Source organism: Equus przewalskii, chromosome 25 (genome assembly GCF_037783145.1).
Source record: "Equus przewalskii isolate Varuska chromosome 25, EquPr2, whole genome shotgun sequence".
Lineage (NCBI taxonomy): Eukaryota > Metazoa > Chordata > Mammalia > Perissodactyla > Equidae > Equus > Equus przewalskii.
The window spans coordinates 31,231,993-31,253,534 of NC_091855.1; the positions used below are offsets into that span (position 1 = coordinate 31,231,993).

Consider the following 21,542-nt stretch of genomic DNA (forward strand, 5'->3'; position numbering starts at 1 on the left):
AAAACAAAGGAGAAAATCTCTGTGAACTTGAGGTAGACAATGATTTCTTAGGACACAAAAAAACACCTACCATAAAAGGAAAAAATGATAAACTCGACTTCTAAAGTAAATTTTGGTACTCTTCAAAAGATACAGACTTGAAAAAATAATTTGCAAAACATATCTGATTTTTTAAAAAACTTGTATCTGGAATAAAGAGCTCTGACAACTCAATAATAAGAGAGACAACCCAATTTTTTAAAAAGCAAAAAATTTGAACAGATATTTCACAAAAGAAAATACATAAATAAATAAGCTCATGAAAAGATTGTCAACATCTAATGCCCCTACTATATACTCACAAGAAAGGGTTAAAATTAGAAATAATAACAATATGAAGCATTGACAAGAATGTGGAGCAACTGAAACTCTCAAACATTCCTGATGAGTGTGAAAAATCATACAATCATTTTGGAAAATAGTTTGGCAGTTTCTCATAAAACTAAAGAAGACACACTTCCCAAAAGATCCAGTAATTTCACTTCTTAGTATTTACCCAGAAGAAATGAAAACGTATGTCCACACAAAGACTTGTACACAAATTTTCATAACAGCTTTATTTGTAATACTAAAAACTGGGGGAGACAAATTGTGGTACATCCATACGATGGAATACTCTTTGAAATAAGGAGCAAACCACTGATACACAGAGCAACATGGACAAATCTCAAAAGCCTTATGCTGAACGAAAGAAACTATTCACAAAAGAGTACACAGTGTATGATCCCACTTTTATAATGTTTTGGATCAAAGAAAACTAATCAATAGTGATAGAAATCAAGTCAATGGTTGGCTGAGACAGGGGGTAGGGTGAGAGGAAATGACTGCACAGGCATACAAGAGAACTTCCTCGGGTGATGGAAATGCTCGATAACTTGGTTGGGGTGTTGACTACACGGATATAGCCATTCATCAAGACTCATTGAACTGTACACTTAAAATGGGAACATTTTATGGTATGTAAATTATGCCTCAATAAAGTTAATTTTAAAAGATATGTAGAGACCTGAACTGGAAATCACTTAGACTTGGTTTTAATTTAAAAATTTTCTCTGTAATCTGATTTATTCTAATATTTAGCTTCTTGTCTTTAATAGTAATAGAAAACTTCATGTCCATTTACTCTATGTTAGACCATTATAAATGCTAAAATTGTAGAATTAGTTCAATGAAGTTTTAAACTTTCATTATAAAGAATTCCAGAATTTACTTTATCCAGATGAATAATTGAGTTGTTTCTAGGAGGTACACTAATAATTAGATATAAATTATACTGCGTGAGAAATATGTTCACCCATACTTAAATATAAACATATTTGTATTTAATGAAATAAACACATCTAACCACACAAATATTAGAGGATGACCCAATTCTACGAACTAGCAAAAGGCTAAGTGTTTCCCTTCTTCCATGCACAAGGAGAGAAAAGAATTCACTAGCTATTTTAGTCTGCTACCAGTACCACATGAGAAGACAGACCATGAAAGGCACAACGAAATGAGACACAAGAAAATTGCTACAATTTTATCTTTAGACCCATTTACAGCATTGGCTCTGTGGGATTTTCTTCCTCTTTCCAGCACCTGGGAAAACATTCTCAGAGAGTTATAAGGGTTTCAAGACTAAAACTGGGATCTGAAAGAATTTAAACATGCAGACAGCCCAATTAAACCTGCTAATATTTATTATTGCAGAAATCGTTTTAGAGGTAGTTTATTAATAAGGCATTTTTCAAATCATGCTATCTATATTCAAAAGCATCATCTTAAAAAAGAAAAGAAAAAATATGTTTTAGAGTTTAAGGATAACATGTTGAAGTGGTTTTCAAAAAGCAGCACTTCCAGTGTCTTCAGCTTCCTATTACGCAAGCATTATCCTGAGACGAGGACATCAACTCACTCGAACACACATCAGCATTGATCAGTACATCTCAGTGATGATCAAGTTATTGCCATCCACATGATCACTTGGAAATACGATGAAAAGAGCTACCTGAGCATTAACACCAAGGCTTGAGGTCTGGCCACCAAAACCACTTCTAAGGATAGGACCAATGTACCGTTTGAATTTCAGGGGACATCTCAGGTAAGATTCATCTGTTTCCCCTTAGAATTAGTTCTAAAAAAAGTCTTCCAGAGTATCAAACAAAAATATATCTTTCTCCTCATTTACTCTTCATTATTTTTAGCCTCCAAAAGGCTCATACATTTATCCCTCAAAACAAATATTGGCTCTGAACCAAAACCAAAAAGAAAGAAAGAATCTCCAAAGAGTGTGCTATGGTGCTCTGTGAATACTAGCCCATGGCTTCCACATAAAAGTTGTCAAATTGTGCAAATTCAAAGAAGTGAGTTCCAATCGCAGCCCAGCCATTCTTCGGGAAATTCACAGGGACATTTGTCCAGAGAGGCTTGCCATTCAACATGCCAGAGGAGAAATGGCCCTGGAGGACAGAGAAATGCACACCTTGAAGACATATGAAAATGATTCTTCCAAGTCTGTTTCTTAATAATGTATGGCCCACCTACTTAGTGGAGCCAATATTCTTCTCCCTTAAGACTTACCACAGCAAAACAGTTTGAGCAAAAGTTTGAAACACAGGAAAAATTTTCTCAGAGGAAATTCTTATCTACTTACGTAAAAAGTTTCCAAGGCACATACCTCCATATTTCCTTGTAGCCACCAAAATGTTGTAAAACCAACAGAAATATAAAACTTTTTATAACATTCTTATAAAATTCTAGACAAAGGCACACTAAAATAAAAAACATTTGTTATTTATAAGTAGTTGCATATACATGTGTTGTGGCTAACGGCCACCAGCTCCTCAGACATGACGGCTGAAGCCAAAGGGCCCACGTCTGCCTCATTAATTAAGGTCTTTGTTAAGGAACCCTAGCTCAGCCATTGCTTTGTCCCCGTGTATAGAATATCACTTCGAAGTCATGTGACGAGCCCACCCTTAAGTTAGAGAAACAGCAACCATCAGTTAAACTAATAATTTGGTCGGGTAGAGAGTGGAAGAAAGGGAGAATCCATAGAAACGACTTACTGGTCACCGACAAAGATAAAACTAATGTCTTCCACAAAGGGCCGCCACTCCTACTTAGCTGGGTGCCTGGCACATGGTGAACCATAAGTGTTCGCTCTGATCATCATTATGACAGCACACTTACAAGTGTATATTCACAGTACACCAATGGCAGCTAAACACTTAAAACTGGCTAATTTCAAAGGGTGAAGAGCTAGCGACCCAGATCACTAGGCCAAGAATCAAAACAAAATCTTTTCTTAAGTCATAGAATTATAATGCCATGGGCTTTAATTTTGTTCTTGTATTTTCTGGATGGAGATACTGAGACTTCACAAGATTGAAACTCAAAGTCCCATACTGACCAGAGACCTAGGACTCGAACCCAAGCTGTCCAACTCCACATGCAGCGCCACACACATTCCTCTTACTACACCCTGCACAGCTATCTTCAGCTCTACAAGCGCTTACTGAACATCTTCTCCCACTTAGAGCACGGTGAATATTAACACTGTCTGTGAGCCAAGGGACTCACAGACACAAGTCACCCTAAGCACAAAACCTGTTAACAGTAGTTTATCTCCTCCTCCCCCTGCTCCTCCCTCCTAGGAGTCAGTCAACCCAGCCTCCTGGATGCTCCTCACACGAGACCAGTCACCACAGGTGCCCTCTGCTCAGACTGCTCTTCCCATCATTCAGGTCTCAGCTCAAACAACAGCAACTCCTAGAGGTCTTCCCTGATGTCTCTGTCTAGAAAGTCCAGGCAGGGGAGTTACTTTACCTCATTATCCCCCCTTTTTTTTTTTCATAATTGTATTTCTTTCTTTATTTACAAGTTTACTGTCTTAGAACAGGAATCAGCCAACTATGGCCCACGGGCCAGCCATCTATTTCTATACATAAAGTTTTACTGGAACACAGCCACATCCATCCATTTGCCTATTTCCATGGCTGCTTTGTCACTACAAGAGGAGAGCTGAGTAGTTGCAGCACAGACATGTGGCTCACAAAGCTGAAAATACTTACTAACTGGCTTTTGACAGAAAAAGTTTGCCAATCCCTGTACTAGAAGAATATGGGCTTTCAGAGAGCAGAAACCTTGTCTGCCTTGTTCCCTGCTGTATTGCTAGCACTTAGAAAAGGGCACATAATAGATGCTTAATAAAAATGTGTCAAATGAAAGAATGAAAAACATGTAACCCTAAAACAACCTTACAAAAGTAACCCCCTTATACAGATAAGAAAACAGAAGCTCCAAGAGGTGAATAACTTGCTGGAAGTCTCAGTATGTGTCAGCAAGGAAATATGAGCACTGGTCTCTCTGGTTCCAAACGTGCCTGCTCCTAAGAATATCAACGTGATTCGTTAAGTGCTTACCGCATACTGGATACTGTACCAAACTTTCATATCTACGATCTCATTCAATCTTTCTAAAAAGAGTGTGTCTGCATGATATTACAGATGAGAAAATAGAAGCTCAGCAACATAAAATACTTGCAAATTGAACATAGTAGACTTCAAAGTCTACCCTTCTAACCACCATGCAACCATGTACTGTGGGTACAGCGCCTGACGTGTGCTGAGAATTCAAAAACGGCCAACATTAAGATGAGAAAAATCCTCACATTCGCCGTAATTTGGAAAATGGACATCACAGAAGAAGTTGTTTTGTTTCATTTATGCAGCAAATATTCATATGTCAAATGCTGCTTAATGCACTTGGAATTTAGGCTGAACAAGAAAGACAAGGTCCCTGGTCTTATGGAGCTCACATTCTAGCAGAAGGACACACACACACACACACAACAAATAAGAGCTAAGCAATAAGTGGCATTTGAAGAATTAGAACAGGGTGATGTGGTGATGGGTGCCTGAGAGATACTTTAGACTGGAGAGTTGGAGAAAGACTCTCAGAGGACGTGCATAGACTTGAGATGCGATGGAGCAGCAGAATGCCCAGAGCTGATGGAACAAGAAACATGGCGCTGGGAGCAGAGTGAGAGCAAGTCAGCAAAAGCCCCACCCGTCCCAGAAGCAAGACCAGAGCTAATTTCTGAAAGTAGCAAATCGCACTGTGCTAAACAGACAGCAGAAGAAACAGCTAAACCAGTATAGGTGGCTGATCAGAGGGACAGAACAAGAATGGGGTCAGGAGGAAGGAACAAGGGGGGGAGGCAGGAGGTGGCTGTTGTCAATAAGCCCTTTTGATTTTTCTAACCATGTACGCAAAGTACCTGAAAAAATGTATCCTTTAAATCCCATTCACAGTTTCAAAAAATTCATAAAATTACTAAAAATAAGCCTAAGATGAAATGTGCGAGAACTACAAAAATAAAAGTGAAGGACATAGTGGGAGATCTTGATAAATGGTGAGAGGCAATACGTGCTGGTTCCCATGTTCTTTCATGGAGAAACACAGTATTCTAAAAAAAATGCTATTTTTGCCTAAACTGATGTACAAACTTAGTGTAATACTGGCAGCATTTTTCATGGAGTTGAAAAGATGTTTTAAAAATTCAAATAGAAGAGTAAATATACTAGAATAGCAACAATAATTTTGAAGAAGAAATAATGAGGAACTTGCCCACTGACATCCACTCACTCATTCAACCAGGGGTCACTGGGCCCTTGCCCCAACAGGGGGTGTACCAGGCACTTTCTAGGTGCTGGAGCCAACAGTGAATAACACGGACAGAGGCCTGAGTAAAGGAGCTATGTTCTAGTGAAGGGAGCAGGACGAACACATGAACGATCCACAGAAGATGTATGATGCCAGGAGGAAATAAGAGCTTTGGAGAAAAAAAGGAGAGAGGGACGGAGTGTGATGCGCAGTACTACGTTATGTAAGGTAGTCAGGAAAGAACTCTGAAGGAAGTACAGGCTAACCCTACAGTCAAAGATTTTAGAAAGCTATGAAATTTAAAGCGTGACATTGGATAGTAATACCAAAGCAATATAAAAAACAAAGTTCAAAAACAAGACTATGCACATGTGATGATTTGTTACATCAAAAACACGGCCTTTAAATCAATGAAAAATCTATGTAATAAATGATGGTGGCTATCCATTCATTTAAAAAAAATTACATTGGGCTCTTCTCCCTACAATTAACAAATAAATTCCAGATGGACTAAAGACTTAAACATTAAAAAAAAATCCTAAACATTGTTCACTTTTGGGGGGAAAAACGTTCCTAACCTTGAGAAAGGGGAAGGTCTTTTTAAATAAAACTTAAAACATAAAGCCATGAAAAAAAAGTGAAATATTTGACAGTACCACAAGTTAAAATTTCTATTCATGAAAATACCACAAGCAAAATAAAAATACACACAACAGAACAGAAGAAAATATTTGCAACATATATAACAGACAATGGGTTACTAACCAAAATATATAATAAATTCATAAAAATCCATCAGAATAAGACAATACAATAGGAAAATAAGGAAAGAATGGGAATGGGAAACTTCAGAGAAGAGAAAATGGAAATAGCCAATAAACATAATAAGATGTGAAACTTTCCTAACTATCAAGGAAATACAAATCATGTCTATTAGTTTGAAAAAAAAAATCTTTAAAAATCAATAATGTCAAATTATATTATGTTTTATACATATATTATTTATAAGTGCTGTAAAATTGAAGTACAGTTTGGCTAGCAATAGGGCAGAATCTGTTAAAATTCAAAATACGATTTCACTTCTAAATATCTACCTATACAAGTAACAGCACACATGTACCCCAACAGGCACGTAAAAGATCCTTCCCCTCCACCTGCAAGTAAAGCCAGCCCTCACTGGCTCAGTTCACTGTAAAAGGGAAGAACTGGGAACAAAGTAGTTATTATGCCCATCAAGTGTGGTCTAGTTAAATAAACTATGCTACACCCAAACCAGATATTCAATATACATTGTTACTGCCTGAAAATTAGTACTGTCATTTTTGGTGGTTGGGTAAGAGAAGAGAACAAGTTCAAAAAGCTATTTAAATTCCATTTTTAATCTCTATTGTAATCCAAACAAAATTATGACAGGACCATCTTGGCAGAGGGCAGCATATTATACAGAAGAATTTCTCTACACAATCTCCCTTGGAAGCATGTCGATCAATAACTCACAATCAACCAGTGAGTCTGACAAATATTTTTAGATGTCCACATTACTATGATTAATCTGGTATCCTCTCTGACAAAATATTCATGGAAACTAACTTCTAAAAGATTGTGCTCAGAGTTGAAAACCGAAGTATTCTCAACCATCAAAAATAAATTTATGTAATTTTGCTTGTACCTATAAGCTCCAATTATAACTTAGTTCAAAAAACTTGAAAAAATAGTTCAATCATTGACTTTACCAATTACTCCTTAATTTAAAAAACAAAACAAAATTTTAAAAAATAGTAGGGTGATAAAGTCAACTGCTGATGGTTCTCATGTGGGTTTACCCAGACACACGCTATCATCCTAGAGACTGGTGGTTTGCTGGTATCATGGAGACTCTCTGTCTATTTCCATTATTTATCACACTTATCTCCTCTCATTTGATAACAGAAAATGCTAGAAAGGCACAAGAAAAGAAGATTTAAGCATACTTACCTTAATAGTTAAAGTGAGTGTATACCATTTTTTTGCTCTAATGTCAGCTTGTCCTAAAGCATATATCATCCACCCAGCTGTTAACACAAAAAGATTACCAGAATTGATATTTTTTTAAAATCTAAATCACAGAATCACATAACTCAGTGGGGGTTCTCAGGTGGTTTTGTATGTAGTAAAGTCAGCCTTATTAAAGATCTACATTTCCAGATCTACAACTGATTTGAAACAAAACATCCTTCATTCAGGCATGCATTCAACAAGCATGTATTGAGATCCTGCTCTGAGCCATATGCTATGTGTAAGCTCATAGGAGAACCAGTGAAATAAACTTAAAAGCCAATCATAAGACATAATGCGTTAGCATCTATCATTCAAGTATATATTTATACCTGATTGGAATGAATATAGAGGATAAGAAGGAGTAATCAAAGGCTACCACGAGATTTCCAGCTAGTGCAATTATTACATGGTAATAGCATTCACTGAGAATTAGAGAAAACAATGCGTTCAGCTTTGAATGTATTATATTTGAATGCCTGAGAGAAACTCAGGATGAGATGTTGAGTGGGCAATTTAAGACACAGAGCAGTGGGGACTGAAGATACAGATTTAAAATTCCTAGTTCCAGTTCTGCCACTAACTCATTTTGAGACCGTGGGCAAATCCACTAACCTCTGACTCTCTGTTTTGAATTGGAAAGTCAGTGAGGTACCTTCTAGATCGGTCATGCTGTGATTATGCAATTGTTACTCTAATGTCCTTACGACCCACTCTCTCTTTCACTTTCATTTTATTTATGGAGCCCTCTTCACCTTAGGTAGAGGCAAAGAGAGGCAACTGTAGGAGAGGAGATTTTTATTAATGTAGGAGGAGAGTCAAGAGACCGAGACATCAAGAAAAGTCACCACCAATAAGGTCTAGTTTCAACAGAGCGATGTGTGCCAAAACCAAAGTGAACTGGATGGAATTCAACTTGAACATCTTCTGAGCACCTATTCCGGGTACAATACTATTCTACGTAAGACAAGGGCTGTTAAGATGAATGAGAAGAGTCAAGCTGTTTTCAAGTTAACTAAATTAAGAAATAGAATTTCTCCATTTTACGCAAATCAATCCCTCTCTTTATATTTCCATAATCACACTAGCAACAGTCTTATAGTCTTGTTTTTATTATGGGGTTTCCTGAGCATTCTTTCCCTACTACACCCACCTCACCCCAGTTCCTGCAAATCCTACCCTGACAGCCTAGCTCAACTCTACAGTACCCAAAAAGGCTTGGCACAGTTTTCTGTTTTACTGAGCTGCCTCTCTCTGTACTAATTAATTAACTCTACAATTTTGAATCGGTTGGCATTTACTTACATATGTTGAATCTCTTCCCAATTAGATGTCCAAGCGCCTTGAGGTAAAGCTCTTTCATTGACCCCATAAGTAACAAGCAGATGCTCACAGTAACACATTACATAGTAAGTCATGTGCTATAGAAGAAGTCACTTACCTAGATCACCTGTAACTCTGTAGGTTCCATTTGCAAAAATCCAGAAGAAAACCCCTCTGGCACTCCTAATCAAGATACCACCTTTATTTACTCTTCCTGCAATGAACACACCTCCCGTCTGAGGGGTCTCTATGTAAACATCACACTTTATAGTCACATTGGACCTGCAGAGTGAAACTGCTGGTTAGTGTTTTTAATTATGCCATTCCAAATGTAGTGCAAATGTGTCATTTCACAGCCACATGCTTCCCAACTTCTAATTGAGGTGAGTATGTGATTGGCCAAGTCTGTGCTTGCAGCAGGGATAGGCTTCAAGAATCATTGACGACAGTTTTAAATTTTACGTGACTAAAGTCAAGTCATTTCATTGCCTCTTTTAATGAGTTACTGGAAAATAACATTTACTGTTTTTAAAAGTCTTAAGAACATATTTCTTGTCTCTCTATAATAAAACAACTTCTCATCCTAAGAATATAATATTAAAAGAAGCCATTCTTTTCTAGGAATACATAAAACGTAAGTTTCCATACAATTCTAATCAAAAAGGTTTATTAAATTTCCATCAGCAAAGAAAATCAGTGAAGGGTATTAGGAGCCTCTGGGAGAACATAAGCTACTTTGGGGCTAATTTTTACATTCAACTCTAACAAGACTTAAAAACTCCAGAAGAAAGATCTGAAATTATTTCTCTGCAAAAACACAGTCATCTCTATGTTAACTCCAGAGCATGGGTTTTCAATGTGATTAGCCCTGAAATTGCCTGGAGGGTGTGATAGATTCAGTCTGCTGCACCCCCAGTGTCTGATTCAGTAGGTCTAGGATGGGTCCTTGAATTTGCAAGTCTAACAAATTCCCAGGTGATGCTGATGCTGCTGGTCCAGGAATTCCACTTTGAGAACCATTTTGCCCCATAGAGCATCTCTGTCTACACAGAGGCAGTAAAATCCTGGTTCTGGGATCACTGATTGACAGGAGTATATCAAAGAAGAGGAAAGACTCAGCCAACTAGGAACCACAGAGCTTTAACAATGAGCCCTCCTCCAGGCTTCCTTTTACAAATGCTACTTGATACCTCCTGCAATGATGCAACCACCCCAAACCAACACGATCTCTGAAAAAAAAATCACCTCCTACTCAAAATCTAACGCAAATGGAAAGAAAGCAAGCCTGCACACAGCCAAGTAATAAAGCAAGCAATTTATCTAAAACAAAACTCAGAATGCCAAGAAACAAATTTTGGAAATAGGGAAACACTGCATCCAGAATTATGTGGCTTTTACATTTCTCAGAGTTTCTTATCAGTGAATTTTGCACAGTGAAATTTTACTACGTAAAGGAAAATATAAAAAAGAAGCAGCAGAAACAGGTACACAACAATCAGGAAAGTCCACATTCAATCATCTAACCAAAGTTGGGCTACTTTACAGGAAAATCCACTGCTAAGTAGCTGAAGCCCAGTCCCTCTCTTATGTCCTCCCATAGCAGAGGGAGCTTTTCTCTCTGCTGCTTATCACCAGCGTGAAACCACTAAGGACCAACGTCAGTCCTTACATCCCCATCCTCTTTTCTGGTCCATGAGAAGTTTGGAAGTGCCGCAGATACTGTCAGCACCATAAACTTATTCTTTTTAGAGTTAGAGTGAGAGAAGATCAAACTACTTTCTTTTCTCACATCACATTCCAGGATAAATGATTCTTGCATCAGAACTTACAGGCAATTTTACAGATAATGAATGAAACAGAACAAAATTGTCGTTTAGTCTTCCACAGCCATAAACTCTTGGGAGTGCTGAGAGAAAAAAGCCCAGCCAATATATTAGGCAAATTTGATCAAAGGGATGCAGAGTTCAGATGTGTGCGGTGAAAGGTAATTTTGTGATTGACTCTAGATCCCAACCAAAGCTTACTAACAAGATGGAAAGTCTTAAGTAACTTCAGTAAAGTCTACCAAATACAAAGGTATTCAAATCACTGTGCTGGTACTTTAAATCTAAGTTCCAGAGAGGAAGTTCTACTGCAAACACAATCCTAAGAACTGATGGCACTGTCCACGCATCCAGAGTTGATTTACTAACATAGCACTAGATAAACTGTACTATTTTCCCTTCCCTACTCTTAGGAAGAAGACAATAATTAAAATGAGGCTTTGGAGGTGTAGTCCAAATGGCATGGGCTACAGCACCAGACAGACCTGGCCTCTCGCCTTGGTTCTGGAAATTGCAAGTATGAGATCTCGGGCAAATCTTACTCTGAAGCCTCAGTTTCCCAATCTATAAGGTAGGGAGGATGATACCTCTGGCATAAGGTGGTTGTGGATGCTCATACCAGTGTTAGTATGACCCAGTTTTCATTCCCTCCTCTCCCCACAATAAGTAGGCATCACAGCCAGAGAACAGAAATGAACATGGGACGTGTGTGGATCTCTGAACAGATCTGGCTCCCTTGAATACAGGATGAAATACTGGGAAGTAACACATAATAAATAGGATGAGACCAAATTTTAAAGGGTCTTGGAAGTCAGGCATAGGGAAGTGTAGATCTGATTTGGTAGCAGGAGAGAGTGACTGCACATTAATAACACGATAAGAGTAGGGCTGAAGAAAGATGAAAACAGCCCTTTCTTGACATGCGTAACTGCCATTCCCTGATCCTTTTCATTTCAGAATATGTCTCTCTTTCTCTCTCCCCCCACATACCCTGCCCTTCTCTTCTCTACCTCCTTACCCACTGCAATAGCAAAGATTGAGTATTGCTATTTAAATACTGCAAAATCTTCAAAGTTATGAAGAGTTTTGGTTAATCTTTGGATGATGCTCTATCTCATCTCCCTACTACAATCAAAGAGTCTCTTGATTTTTCTAGAGTCCTAGCAAGAAATAAGAGAGTTTAGGGTCGGAGAGAGCCCTCTGTAGTATCCATGGGCATAGATGATAAGGGCTGTCACAGAAAGTTAAAGGTTTCCTATGGTGACCAGCTTCCAAACTGGTGATCAAATAAATGGGGCCCATCTCTTAGACACTTAAACCCAGACACCTGTTTTACAGTAAGACCATTAGAAATAAATGAGGAAATCACAAACCTCACTGACATGATCAGAAAATCCAAGTAAAGTGTCTACTACAGAGATGATGGGATAAATGGCATTTAAAAAGGCAAGCCACCAAAGTTGTCCTAAATTAGACAAGAATTCTCACTCCACCCCAGTAACTCTCCATGTGCTATATAAGGGTCCCAGAAACTCTGGATAACTGAAACTTTCTCAAGACTTCTCTCAGAGCTTGGGACCAGAATTGGGGTTTATAACAGAGGGTACGGCAGTACAGAAGGTATGGAGACTTTCTGCAGCGGTCCACAGCTAAACAGTTCAAGGCGCTTTTCTTCCCTGTCCAAGCTACAGATGGGGCTGTTCAGTGGCTTGGCATTAACAGTTACCATCACTCAACCTGGAATGCTTGTGTTTTATGTTTCACAGTGGAATCATACTAGTTAAAAGGAAAAGTATAAAAGAAACGCCTGAAACAGATAAAAATAAGTCAGTATATTGGAATTCTCTCATTGACTTAAAGGGGAAGGTGAAGTTTTGGTTTGGTCTTTATATTTTAAGTGAAGAATAAATACAACTTTTCTCTTTACCAGATGCCTAAAGAAAAGAGTTGAATTCACTAGCCAACGAAAAGCTGATTTCCTTTTTACTATTGCCATCTACCGTCACTTAGCGAATAGATTTTCTACAGAATAAAACAGTGTCATTCTAGTATGGATCCAGCAGGTGGCAACACCAGATCAACAAATCAACTTTCCAGAAAAATTAAAACAAAAACACAAATCACAGTCTGTTTATAAATAAATAATATAATTGGATCCAAAAGTCCTCAATTTTTATACTAAAATCAATCTGCTCCTGCAATAATCACTATTCAGTCGTGCCAATCTGAGGGAAGGACACTAAGGCAGCGAAACAGCCCGCTGGCTGTGGCCACCACGATACTCGACAATATCACACACCTACTAGGTTCTCGGACAAGGAGGACCATTGAAGAGTCTTCACTTCAGAAGGTACCCGACAACATTACAAGGTTATTTCAGCCAGATCCCCATTAACGACATCGATTTTACATACCATTTGTAATCTCCTATAACGCTGATCGTGTTGTATGCGTCAGCAGCCCAAGTAATGGGTCGTTGATTGAGAACTTGGCGTAGTGTGAAGCGATGCTCTCCAGGGTCTTCCATATTTGTAAAGTATTCAAATACACCAGTCTGATCAGCAAAATTTGGAGCTTCAGTAAAAAAGGGGTAATCTGCTCAGAGCACAATAAATTCTCTGTTTAGTAGCAAATACTGACAGAATCTCTCCTCTCTCTTCTTTTATGGTACATTTTGAAACTTTAGAAAATTTTAAAGAAGTAAGTGATATCTTATAACCAGTCAAAGTTTAGGGTTTACTTTAATAAAGATTTATTGATTTTTATATCATCATTATTAAATATCAAGGTGATCAGTTCGACATACAGACTTTACATATTTAATCCATGCAATTGCTTAAGAGGAAAGACCATGAGTTTTGGAGTAGGGCAGACCTGGGTTCCAATTCTAGCTCAGGCTGTCCCCCTGAGCACATTGCTAAACTGCCCTGTGTCGAGTTTCCTCATTTCCAAGTGAGCAAGGAGACAAGATAACTAAATGAAGGAACGTATATAAAATGTGTACATAAGTCAGCTCCTAGCAAGGACTCAATAAGGGACAGTTTTGTTATTTCTAATATCTGTCAAACAGGGTTCTAAATCTCTGGGCACAGTCACCAGCTGAGAGAACATTAGAAAGGCTTACTACAGCAAGTACAGAATTTACAAATTACAAATTTTCTTCTATTTCTAAAATGGAGCAAAAACCAGTTTGGGGCCTAAACTATCTGTCAATCTCTTCCTAGTTTTATTAAATTGAATTATAGTCTTACAATGATGAAGGCTATAGAAGAGCAATTTTAGTCATAATATCTTACAGCTATTTCACACTTCATGCTCTTCATTCATGTGAATGAAGTAATTTCATTCATCACATCATTTGAGATATTAGAACCCTATAAAGTAGTTCTAAAGCCTGGCTGGCAGTTTTTAACTTTAATGTTTAGTTTATTCTGTAGCCAATAAAGCGTTACATTTTAGATTTGATGGCTCAGAATTGCCTTTCAGCCTTCAGGTCACAGGAGAGAGAGCTTTGGTGTTGGCAGAAGTTCTTCAGTCTCCTTAACTAGGCCATCTCCCAGACTCCTCACCTACTGAAGGCAAGAAGAGTTACCTTTGCCAACAGAGAACTGAGCCACAGATTGCTACGATACTCGTGGGCGACAAAATTAATAGATTCACCTAAGAGGCCATTACAGAGAGTTGTAAGAAAACAAAGCACCAAGCTCCCTTGAGGGTCACTGTTGTCTGTGTTATCCAAATAATTGAGACGACTCCAGCGCACAGTCTCAAGGGCCTTGCACTCCAATCAACCAGGAGATCACTTCCTGGGAAAGGGAGCCGAGACCCCATGGCAGTGACCTGGAGGGGGTGGTGGAGTCTCCATCTATGGTGGAACAAGCAGCCCTCCAGCAACAAGAGGTTCAAGTCACTCTCTAGCAAGGCCAGTCTCCCTCCCTACTTCTCTCCTACAGCTACAGATTTGAAGAGCAGAGAATAAGCCACCTGATCCTGTCTGTGAGGTCCATATTGCTACACATGTATTGTCAACAAGTTTTGTCGCTTACTGAGTGATCTAGGAAGATAACCACAATGACCATGTCTTCTAACTTTTCAGTTTCCCTAAATTACCTATAATCAAAAGTTTTTCTAACAGCTTTAGGACAGATTTTCCTAGAACACCAGGAGAGCTCAAATATAAAACTCCCAGGCATAGCTGACGGCGAATGGGTTGGATTACCCAAGGAGAACATAACTGCCCTTAGCACACAGTGTGCCAGCACTGTGGAAAGATATTAATGTGCCTTAACTTCCAACAAAAGAAAGACATCGGTAATGGCTTTCATGAGACATGGCTAAGCGGGCAGTGGCAGTGTTACAAATCTTAAGTTTCACAAAAAACAAGTGAGAATTATAACTCTCATTCTGGGAGTCTTCTCTGGCACTGAAAAATACAAGATTCCCAAGTTGAGATTTACCTTGAAGTCATGCAAAAACTAGGTCTTGTTTACCGCGTAGAGATTTAGAGTTCAGTGAATGTACTTTTCACAGCCACTCCATCATGCACTGGTTTGACAGGCAAAAATCTACCCACTACTGCTAAAAATGGAAACCAAGTTAAGTTTTAATGAAAAAAACTTACCAACATTGAAATCATCCTTATAGATGCGTGGGAAGGGCTGGGATCTTGGAGGCACTGGATAGCTGCCCTTGGTACCGGCGGTGAGAGTGGTGAGCGTGAACAGCTCATCTGCTTGCAGCTCCAGTGTGAAACTGTCACTGCCATCGGGGAGCTGGAAGAGAAGACACCACTGTACTCAAGGCCAGGGGCTTTGGCTCATCTTATAGCATGTTAAAAAAAATAAGCTAAAAGAAAAGCCAAACTCATTCCTGTTAGAACTTCCTAACTGCTTGTGAAGGACACACCAAATATCAAGGCCCTTGGGATCTTTTTTCATAAGTCATTTAGAAGCCTTAATAAAATTATACTTTATAGAAAGGATTTTAAAAGAATTTCACTACATAGAGGGAAGGAGGACTAGACGGTCCCAGAATCTATTTCTATTGGTCTATTCCTTGCCATTGGACAGCAAGCTCCTTAAAGCTTGTGTACATTCAACACATGTAACTAAAAGATCTGCTTATTATTTTTTAGGACTTTACTAAGGTATAAAAATCCATAAAATCTCACTGTTGACTCAGCTGTTAATTATGGAAAACCTTTTACTATTAAGAAAAAAAGTACTACTCATGATATGTTCAATACATACTTCAATTAGTAAGTTGGGTTTAAGTCACATTTATAATCTCAGCAACTCACTTTCTTTAAGCCACAATCTCCTCACCTACAAAATGAGGGAAAAAATACATACCTCCTAGGGCTGTACTGAGGATTAAATGAGATAATGTTTATAAAGTGCTCAGCTCACTGGGTGACCTACGAGAAACACACCCCATATCATAGCTGTTCTATGTTAAACGTAGACCTTGGAAGACACTGGAATCTTTTGCATAACTAATGTAGGCATTAAATGTATGCCCATTTTATGAAAGGTGAGCAGCTCTTTTTTTCCTACTATGAATTAAAGGGGTTTATAGCCTATCTTTGCTATAATAATAAATTGGTCAGATCTATGAAATATCTAACATCATATTTTGGCTCAGGAATAGCCCCAAATGATATCATTTTTCCTGTAAGGAAAATCAATTTTATTATGCTATTGCTAGCAATTTATTGTGCAAAAAGTAGAGACTGTTCTTTTTTTAGAATTTAATATATAATGGGTATTCAATCATTGATAGTGACTAGCTGATTTGCAAAACATTAATAATTATCAAAAAAAGTAGCAGATTTGTGTCAATAAGTAATGCACTTGCTTGGGCCAATTCATTCTTTGAAACATTTCTGAGAAACCACCATGTGCTAAGCATTAGAGCAGCACCTGAGATAAAAAGCTAACTAAGGCAGGGCCCCACTCACGGGGCCAGTGTAGTGGGAAAGTGTTTAACTGAGTACGCACAGATTGCTAGGTGGCCATGAGCTAAGACTGCTGGGGAAAGCTTCAGAGGAAGTGACCCATGAGCTGAGTCTTGAAGGATGACAAAGATATGAGGAGAAGGCATTCGACGAGGAAGAAAAAGCATGTGCAAAGTCACAGAAGCACGTAAACTGGCATGCCATGCTCTGAAAAACGCGGGAAGTTTAGTCTGTGAGCAGAGGCCAGCTGAGTAGGACATGCACCTAGAAAGGACAGCAGTCTTTACCTCATGAATAACGAGGGTCAGGTGCTACGTTAAGGGACGTGAACTTAGAGGAAAAATCACAGAGGTACTTTGAGCAAGGGATTGACGAAAATCAGACCTGCATTTTAGACACACCATTCTGGCAGAGGGTGATGGGCTGGATGGAGAGAGTCAGATTGGAGGGAGGAAAAACAGGAGGTAGTTTCTGAAATCCAGGAGAGAATGAGGAACTGGAACAAGCAGTAGCAGAGGGAATGGAGAATAAGGAAGGAGTAAGACAGAGACGCAGATGACAGAATCGTCTACACTTGGTCACTGGTGATACATAAAGCGTAAGTGGAAAAGACAGAGTCCCAAATGAGACTCGAATTTATGACTTGGGCAGCCAACTGATGGTGGTACCATTCATGAAGACAAACTAAATACTAAGAGCAAGCACACCTACAAACACACAAGCTTCTACAAGGCTTGAAGAGGATTTCTACTAAAAAGAAAAAAAGCTGGGGACCACTTGAGCCCTATTATGCTTCCACCACAAACGCAATTATAAAATTAAAAATTCTTAGTTCATTAACCAAATTTCTGTTCCCTTTTACTGTTGCAGTGTTCAAAATAGAGGAATTTATTTTAAAACTACCCATAGAGAATCCAGTTGTTTAAAAAGAAACCTCTCAGATGGTTTTCCGAGTTTGGTATACCACACCTGTAGCCCTGGTATTTCACTCTGAGGAAAAAACACAGAAAAAGCACAGTTGAATGTTTCATCATACGCTCTTTGAGGATTTCCAAAGCCAGTACCAGCAAGAACAAACCAATGACAATGTGCACTCTATTTACCACGAGACCCACCTCCAATTTTAAGTAGTAACATTTTGAAAGTAGGAAGACAGTATTCAAGCAAATACTTTATGCCAAAAAATACTACAGACTTTTGGCAAATGTTTAAAAAGATTTTAGTGCCTTTACTTCAAAAATATTCATTATCGTACTTGTGTAAAAAAACCTTCTAAGAATTTTCTAGTATTAACAAACAATTCCTGGACCGGCCTTGTGGCCTAATGGTTAAGTTCAGTGTGCTCTGCTTCGGTGGCTTGGGTTCAGTTCTCAGGTGCAGACCAACACCATTTGTAGGCAGCCATGATGTGGAGGCATCCCACACACAAAATAGAGGAAGACTGGCACAGATGTTGGCTCAGGGATAATCTTCCTCAAGCAAAAAGAGGAAAATTGGCAACAGATGTTAGCTCAGTGCCAATCTTCCTCAGGAAAAAAAAAGAAACAACAACAATTCTTAAGGGATTAGCAGTCAGAAAGGGCATTGTATTTTCTGTATTCAAATCTAACAATAGGTAGAAATAGCAAGAATCTGGTGTCTTTTTCTTTTTGTACAGAGTACTGTAAAGATCAACACCTAAAATCTCCCTCGACTACCTAACTGATGCTCCTACCAACAAGAACAACTTTCTTGCAAGTGACTTTTGTTAAGCGTTCTTCAAAGCCACAGAGAGGTTTACCTCCTAGTGGCTTCTGTACCGTTTGACTAAAACCAGTCAGCAGACAGAAGACACCAGGGCATTTGTCCATCCATATAACTCTTAATAGCTCATAATATAAGACTTTACCAAGAACTGCTAGCCTGTGATAAAATATATAAACTCTCAAATCAAAACCAAAATTAAAGTCCCATGCATTTACTTACAAAAGAACCCTTAAGAATGAAGGTAGCATATTGTCGTGACACATTGAAATAAGGAAGAAATGGTCGTATACACTTAGACTGTTTATGGCTCTGAGGAGAAAAAAAAAATTACGTAAGTTACCCAAATGATGTACAAGCCTTAGTGGAAAAACAAATTAAACAGTTTATGCCCTGAGATTAACAGAAATGGCACACATTAGGTGATAAATATGAGTTTATTTCAAAGTTTTAAAGACTTTTTTCTAATACAACCTTTATTGAATATCTATTGTGTACGCCTAGTCAAAGTAAAGCTCAATGGCATTTTGACTGAATCAAACTTTAAATTCATAGCTAAATTCCAGAGTCATTTTATGGCACACACAGATTAATTTTTATGTTATAACTGTTTTTCAAGTAAAATACATCAAATAAAAAGCAAACACTTAAGATGTTTTCACTGAAAATGCATCTCATCTAAACATAACCTTCAAATACACAAGTAAGTTCAGTAAATACATAGAACAAATAGTTCTCACATTGCCAACATCATCTTTTACTAAATAGTCACTGCTATGGGCTGGGATCAAAAGAAGTATGAGGCATAATCCCAACTTTAGAGGATTCAACAATCACAGAGCACTTACAATATAAGGTTCTGGGCTAGGCTTGGTGAACAATAAAAAAAATTACAACTATAGGGGACAGCCCCGTGGCCTAGTGGTTAAGTTTGGCGAGCTCTGCTTTAGCAGCCTGGGTTCGGTTCCTGGGCACAGGCCCACACCACTCATTGGCAGCCAAGATGTGGCAGTGACCCACATACAAAATAAAGGAAATAGAGGAAGATTGGCAGAGATGTTAACTCAGGGTTAATCTTTGTCAAGCAAAAAGAGGGAGACTGGCAACAGATGGTAGCTCAGGGCCAATCTTCCTCAGGAAAAAAAAAGATTTATATTAAGTTGCTTCTTTGAAAAGATGAACAAAACTGACACACCTTTAGGTTTACTAACCAAGGAGGAAAAAAAGGAAAGACTCAAATTACTAAAATCAGGAATGAAAGGGGAACATTTCTACCAACCTGACAGAAATAAAAAGGGAATGTAAGGGAATACTATGAACAATTGCATGCAAACAAATTAAATAACATAGATAAAATAGACAAATTCCCAGAAAAACACAAACTACCAAAGCTGATCCATAAAGTAACACAAAATCTGAATTGACCTATAACAAGAGGCTGAATCAGTAAACCAAAACTTTCTTGAAGGAAAATACCAGAACCAGATGGCTTCACTGATGAGTTCTACCAAATATTTAAAGAATAAATACCAATATTTCACAAATTCTTCTAAGAAACAGAAGAGGAAGGAACATTTCCCCACTCATTCTGTGGAGTCAGTATTACCTTAATATCAAACCAGTACTACCTTGATATCAAAGCCAAAACTACTGGTCCATAATTTTCTTCTTTTTACAAGAAAAGAAAACTCAGGACCAATATCTCTTATGATTTTGGACACAAAAATCCTCAACAAAATACTAGCAAATCAAATCCAGCAACAAATAAAAAGGACTATACATGATGACAAAGCGGGACTTACCCCAGAAATGCAAAGTTCAGCGTACAAAAATCAATGTAGTACATCACATTAATAAAGAAGGACAAAACCACATGATTATCTCAATAGATACAGACAGCATTTGGCGAAATCCAGTCCAATATCCTTTCATGACAAAAACACTCAACAAAGTAGGAATAAAAGAGAAGTTCCTCAACCTTACAAAAAAAATTTACAAAAAACCACAGCTAACATTACACTTAATGGGAAAGACTGAAAGTGTTTCCCCTAAGACCAGGAACAGAACAAGGATGTACAGACTCATTATTTCTATTCAACATTGTACGAGTGGACAATTTGTCAGGGAAAAGAAATAAAAAGTATCTAGATTGGAAAGGAAGAAGTAAAACTATCTCTATTTGCAGATGCCATAATCTCGTACATAGAAAACCCTCCGAGAATCCACTAAAAAACCAATGAGTACACAATGCTTGTGTGATACAAGATCAATCTATAAAAATCAGTTGTATTTCTATACACTAGGAATGAGAAATATGAAAATGATATTAAGAAAACAATTCATTAACAGTTGTACCAAAATAATAAAATACTTAAGAATAATAATTTTAACAAAAAGAAGTGTAAGACTTGTACACTGAGAACTACAAACATCACTGAAAGAAATTAAATAAGACATAAATGAGTGAAAAGACATCCCATGGTCATGGATTGAAAGATTTGATATTGTTATAATGGCAAAATGATCTACAGATTAAATATAATCCCTATCAAAATCCAAGCTGGCCTCATTGCAGAAATTGACAAACTGATCCTAAAATTTATATGGAAATGCAAGGGACCCAGAACAGCCAAACAATGTTGAAAAGTAACAGGGTTCGAGGACTCGTGCCTCTTGATTTCAAAGCATACCATGCAGCTGCAGTAATTAAGACAGTGTGACGCTTACATAAGGATAGATATAGACCAACGGAATAAAATTGAGAGTCCAGAAGAAAACTCTCGCATTTATTGCCAATTGATTTTCAACAAAGAAGCCAAACAATTCAATGGGAATGGATAGTCAACAAATTGGTGCAGGGACAATTAAATATCCACATGCAAAAAGAATGAAGTTGGAAACATATCTAACCTTATATTTAAAACAATGAAATGTGCCAAAGACCTAAATGTAAGAGCTAAAACTATAAAACT

General features: G+C 38.0%; 1 protein-coding gene across 31 annotated transcripts in view; it reads right to left on the bottom strand.

Moving 5' to 3' along the window:
* Positions 1 to 570: 570 nt before the first annotated feature.
* GALC (galactosylceramidase) overlaps positions 571 to 21,542 on the bottom strand; it is a 57,931-nt gene continuing 36,959 nt past the window's right edge. For 24 of the 31 annotated variants that reach the window (XM_070593664.1, XM_070593675.1, XM_070593679.1 and 21 more), the window contains 7 exons: positions 18,793 to 18,882; positions 17,731 to 17,817; positions 15,493 to 15,643; positions 13,286 to 13,466; positions 9,167 to 9,330; positions 7,666 to 7,742; positions 571 to 2,483 (listed from right to left, as the gene is read on the bottom strand). In XM_070593664.1, the coding sequence (XP_070449765.1) occupies positions 2,337 to 2,483; positions 7,666 to 7,742; positions 9,167 to 9,330; positions 13,286 to 13,466; positions 15,493 to 15,643; positions 17,731 to 17,817; positions 18,793 to 18,882 (897 nt within the window). In that variant the 3' untranslated portion in view covers positions 571 to 2,336. The remainder of the gene's footprint in view (positions 2,484 to 7,665; positions 7,743 to 9,166; positions 9,331 to 13,285; positions 13,467 to 15,492; positions 15,644 to 17,730; positions 17,818 to 18,792; positions 18,883 to 21,542) is intronic. The other 7 variants (XM_070593665.1, XM_070593687.1, XM_070593662.1 and 4 more) reach the window with 1 other exon arrangement.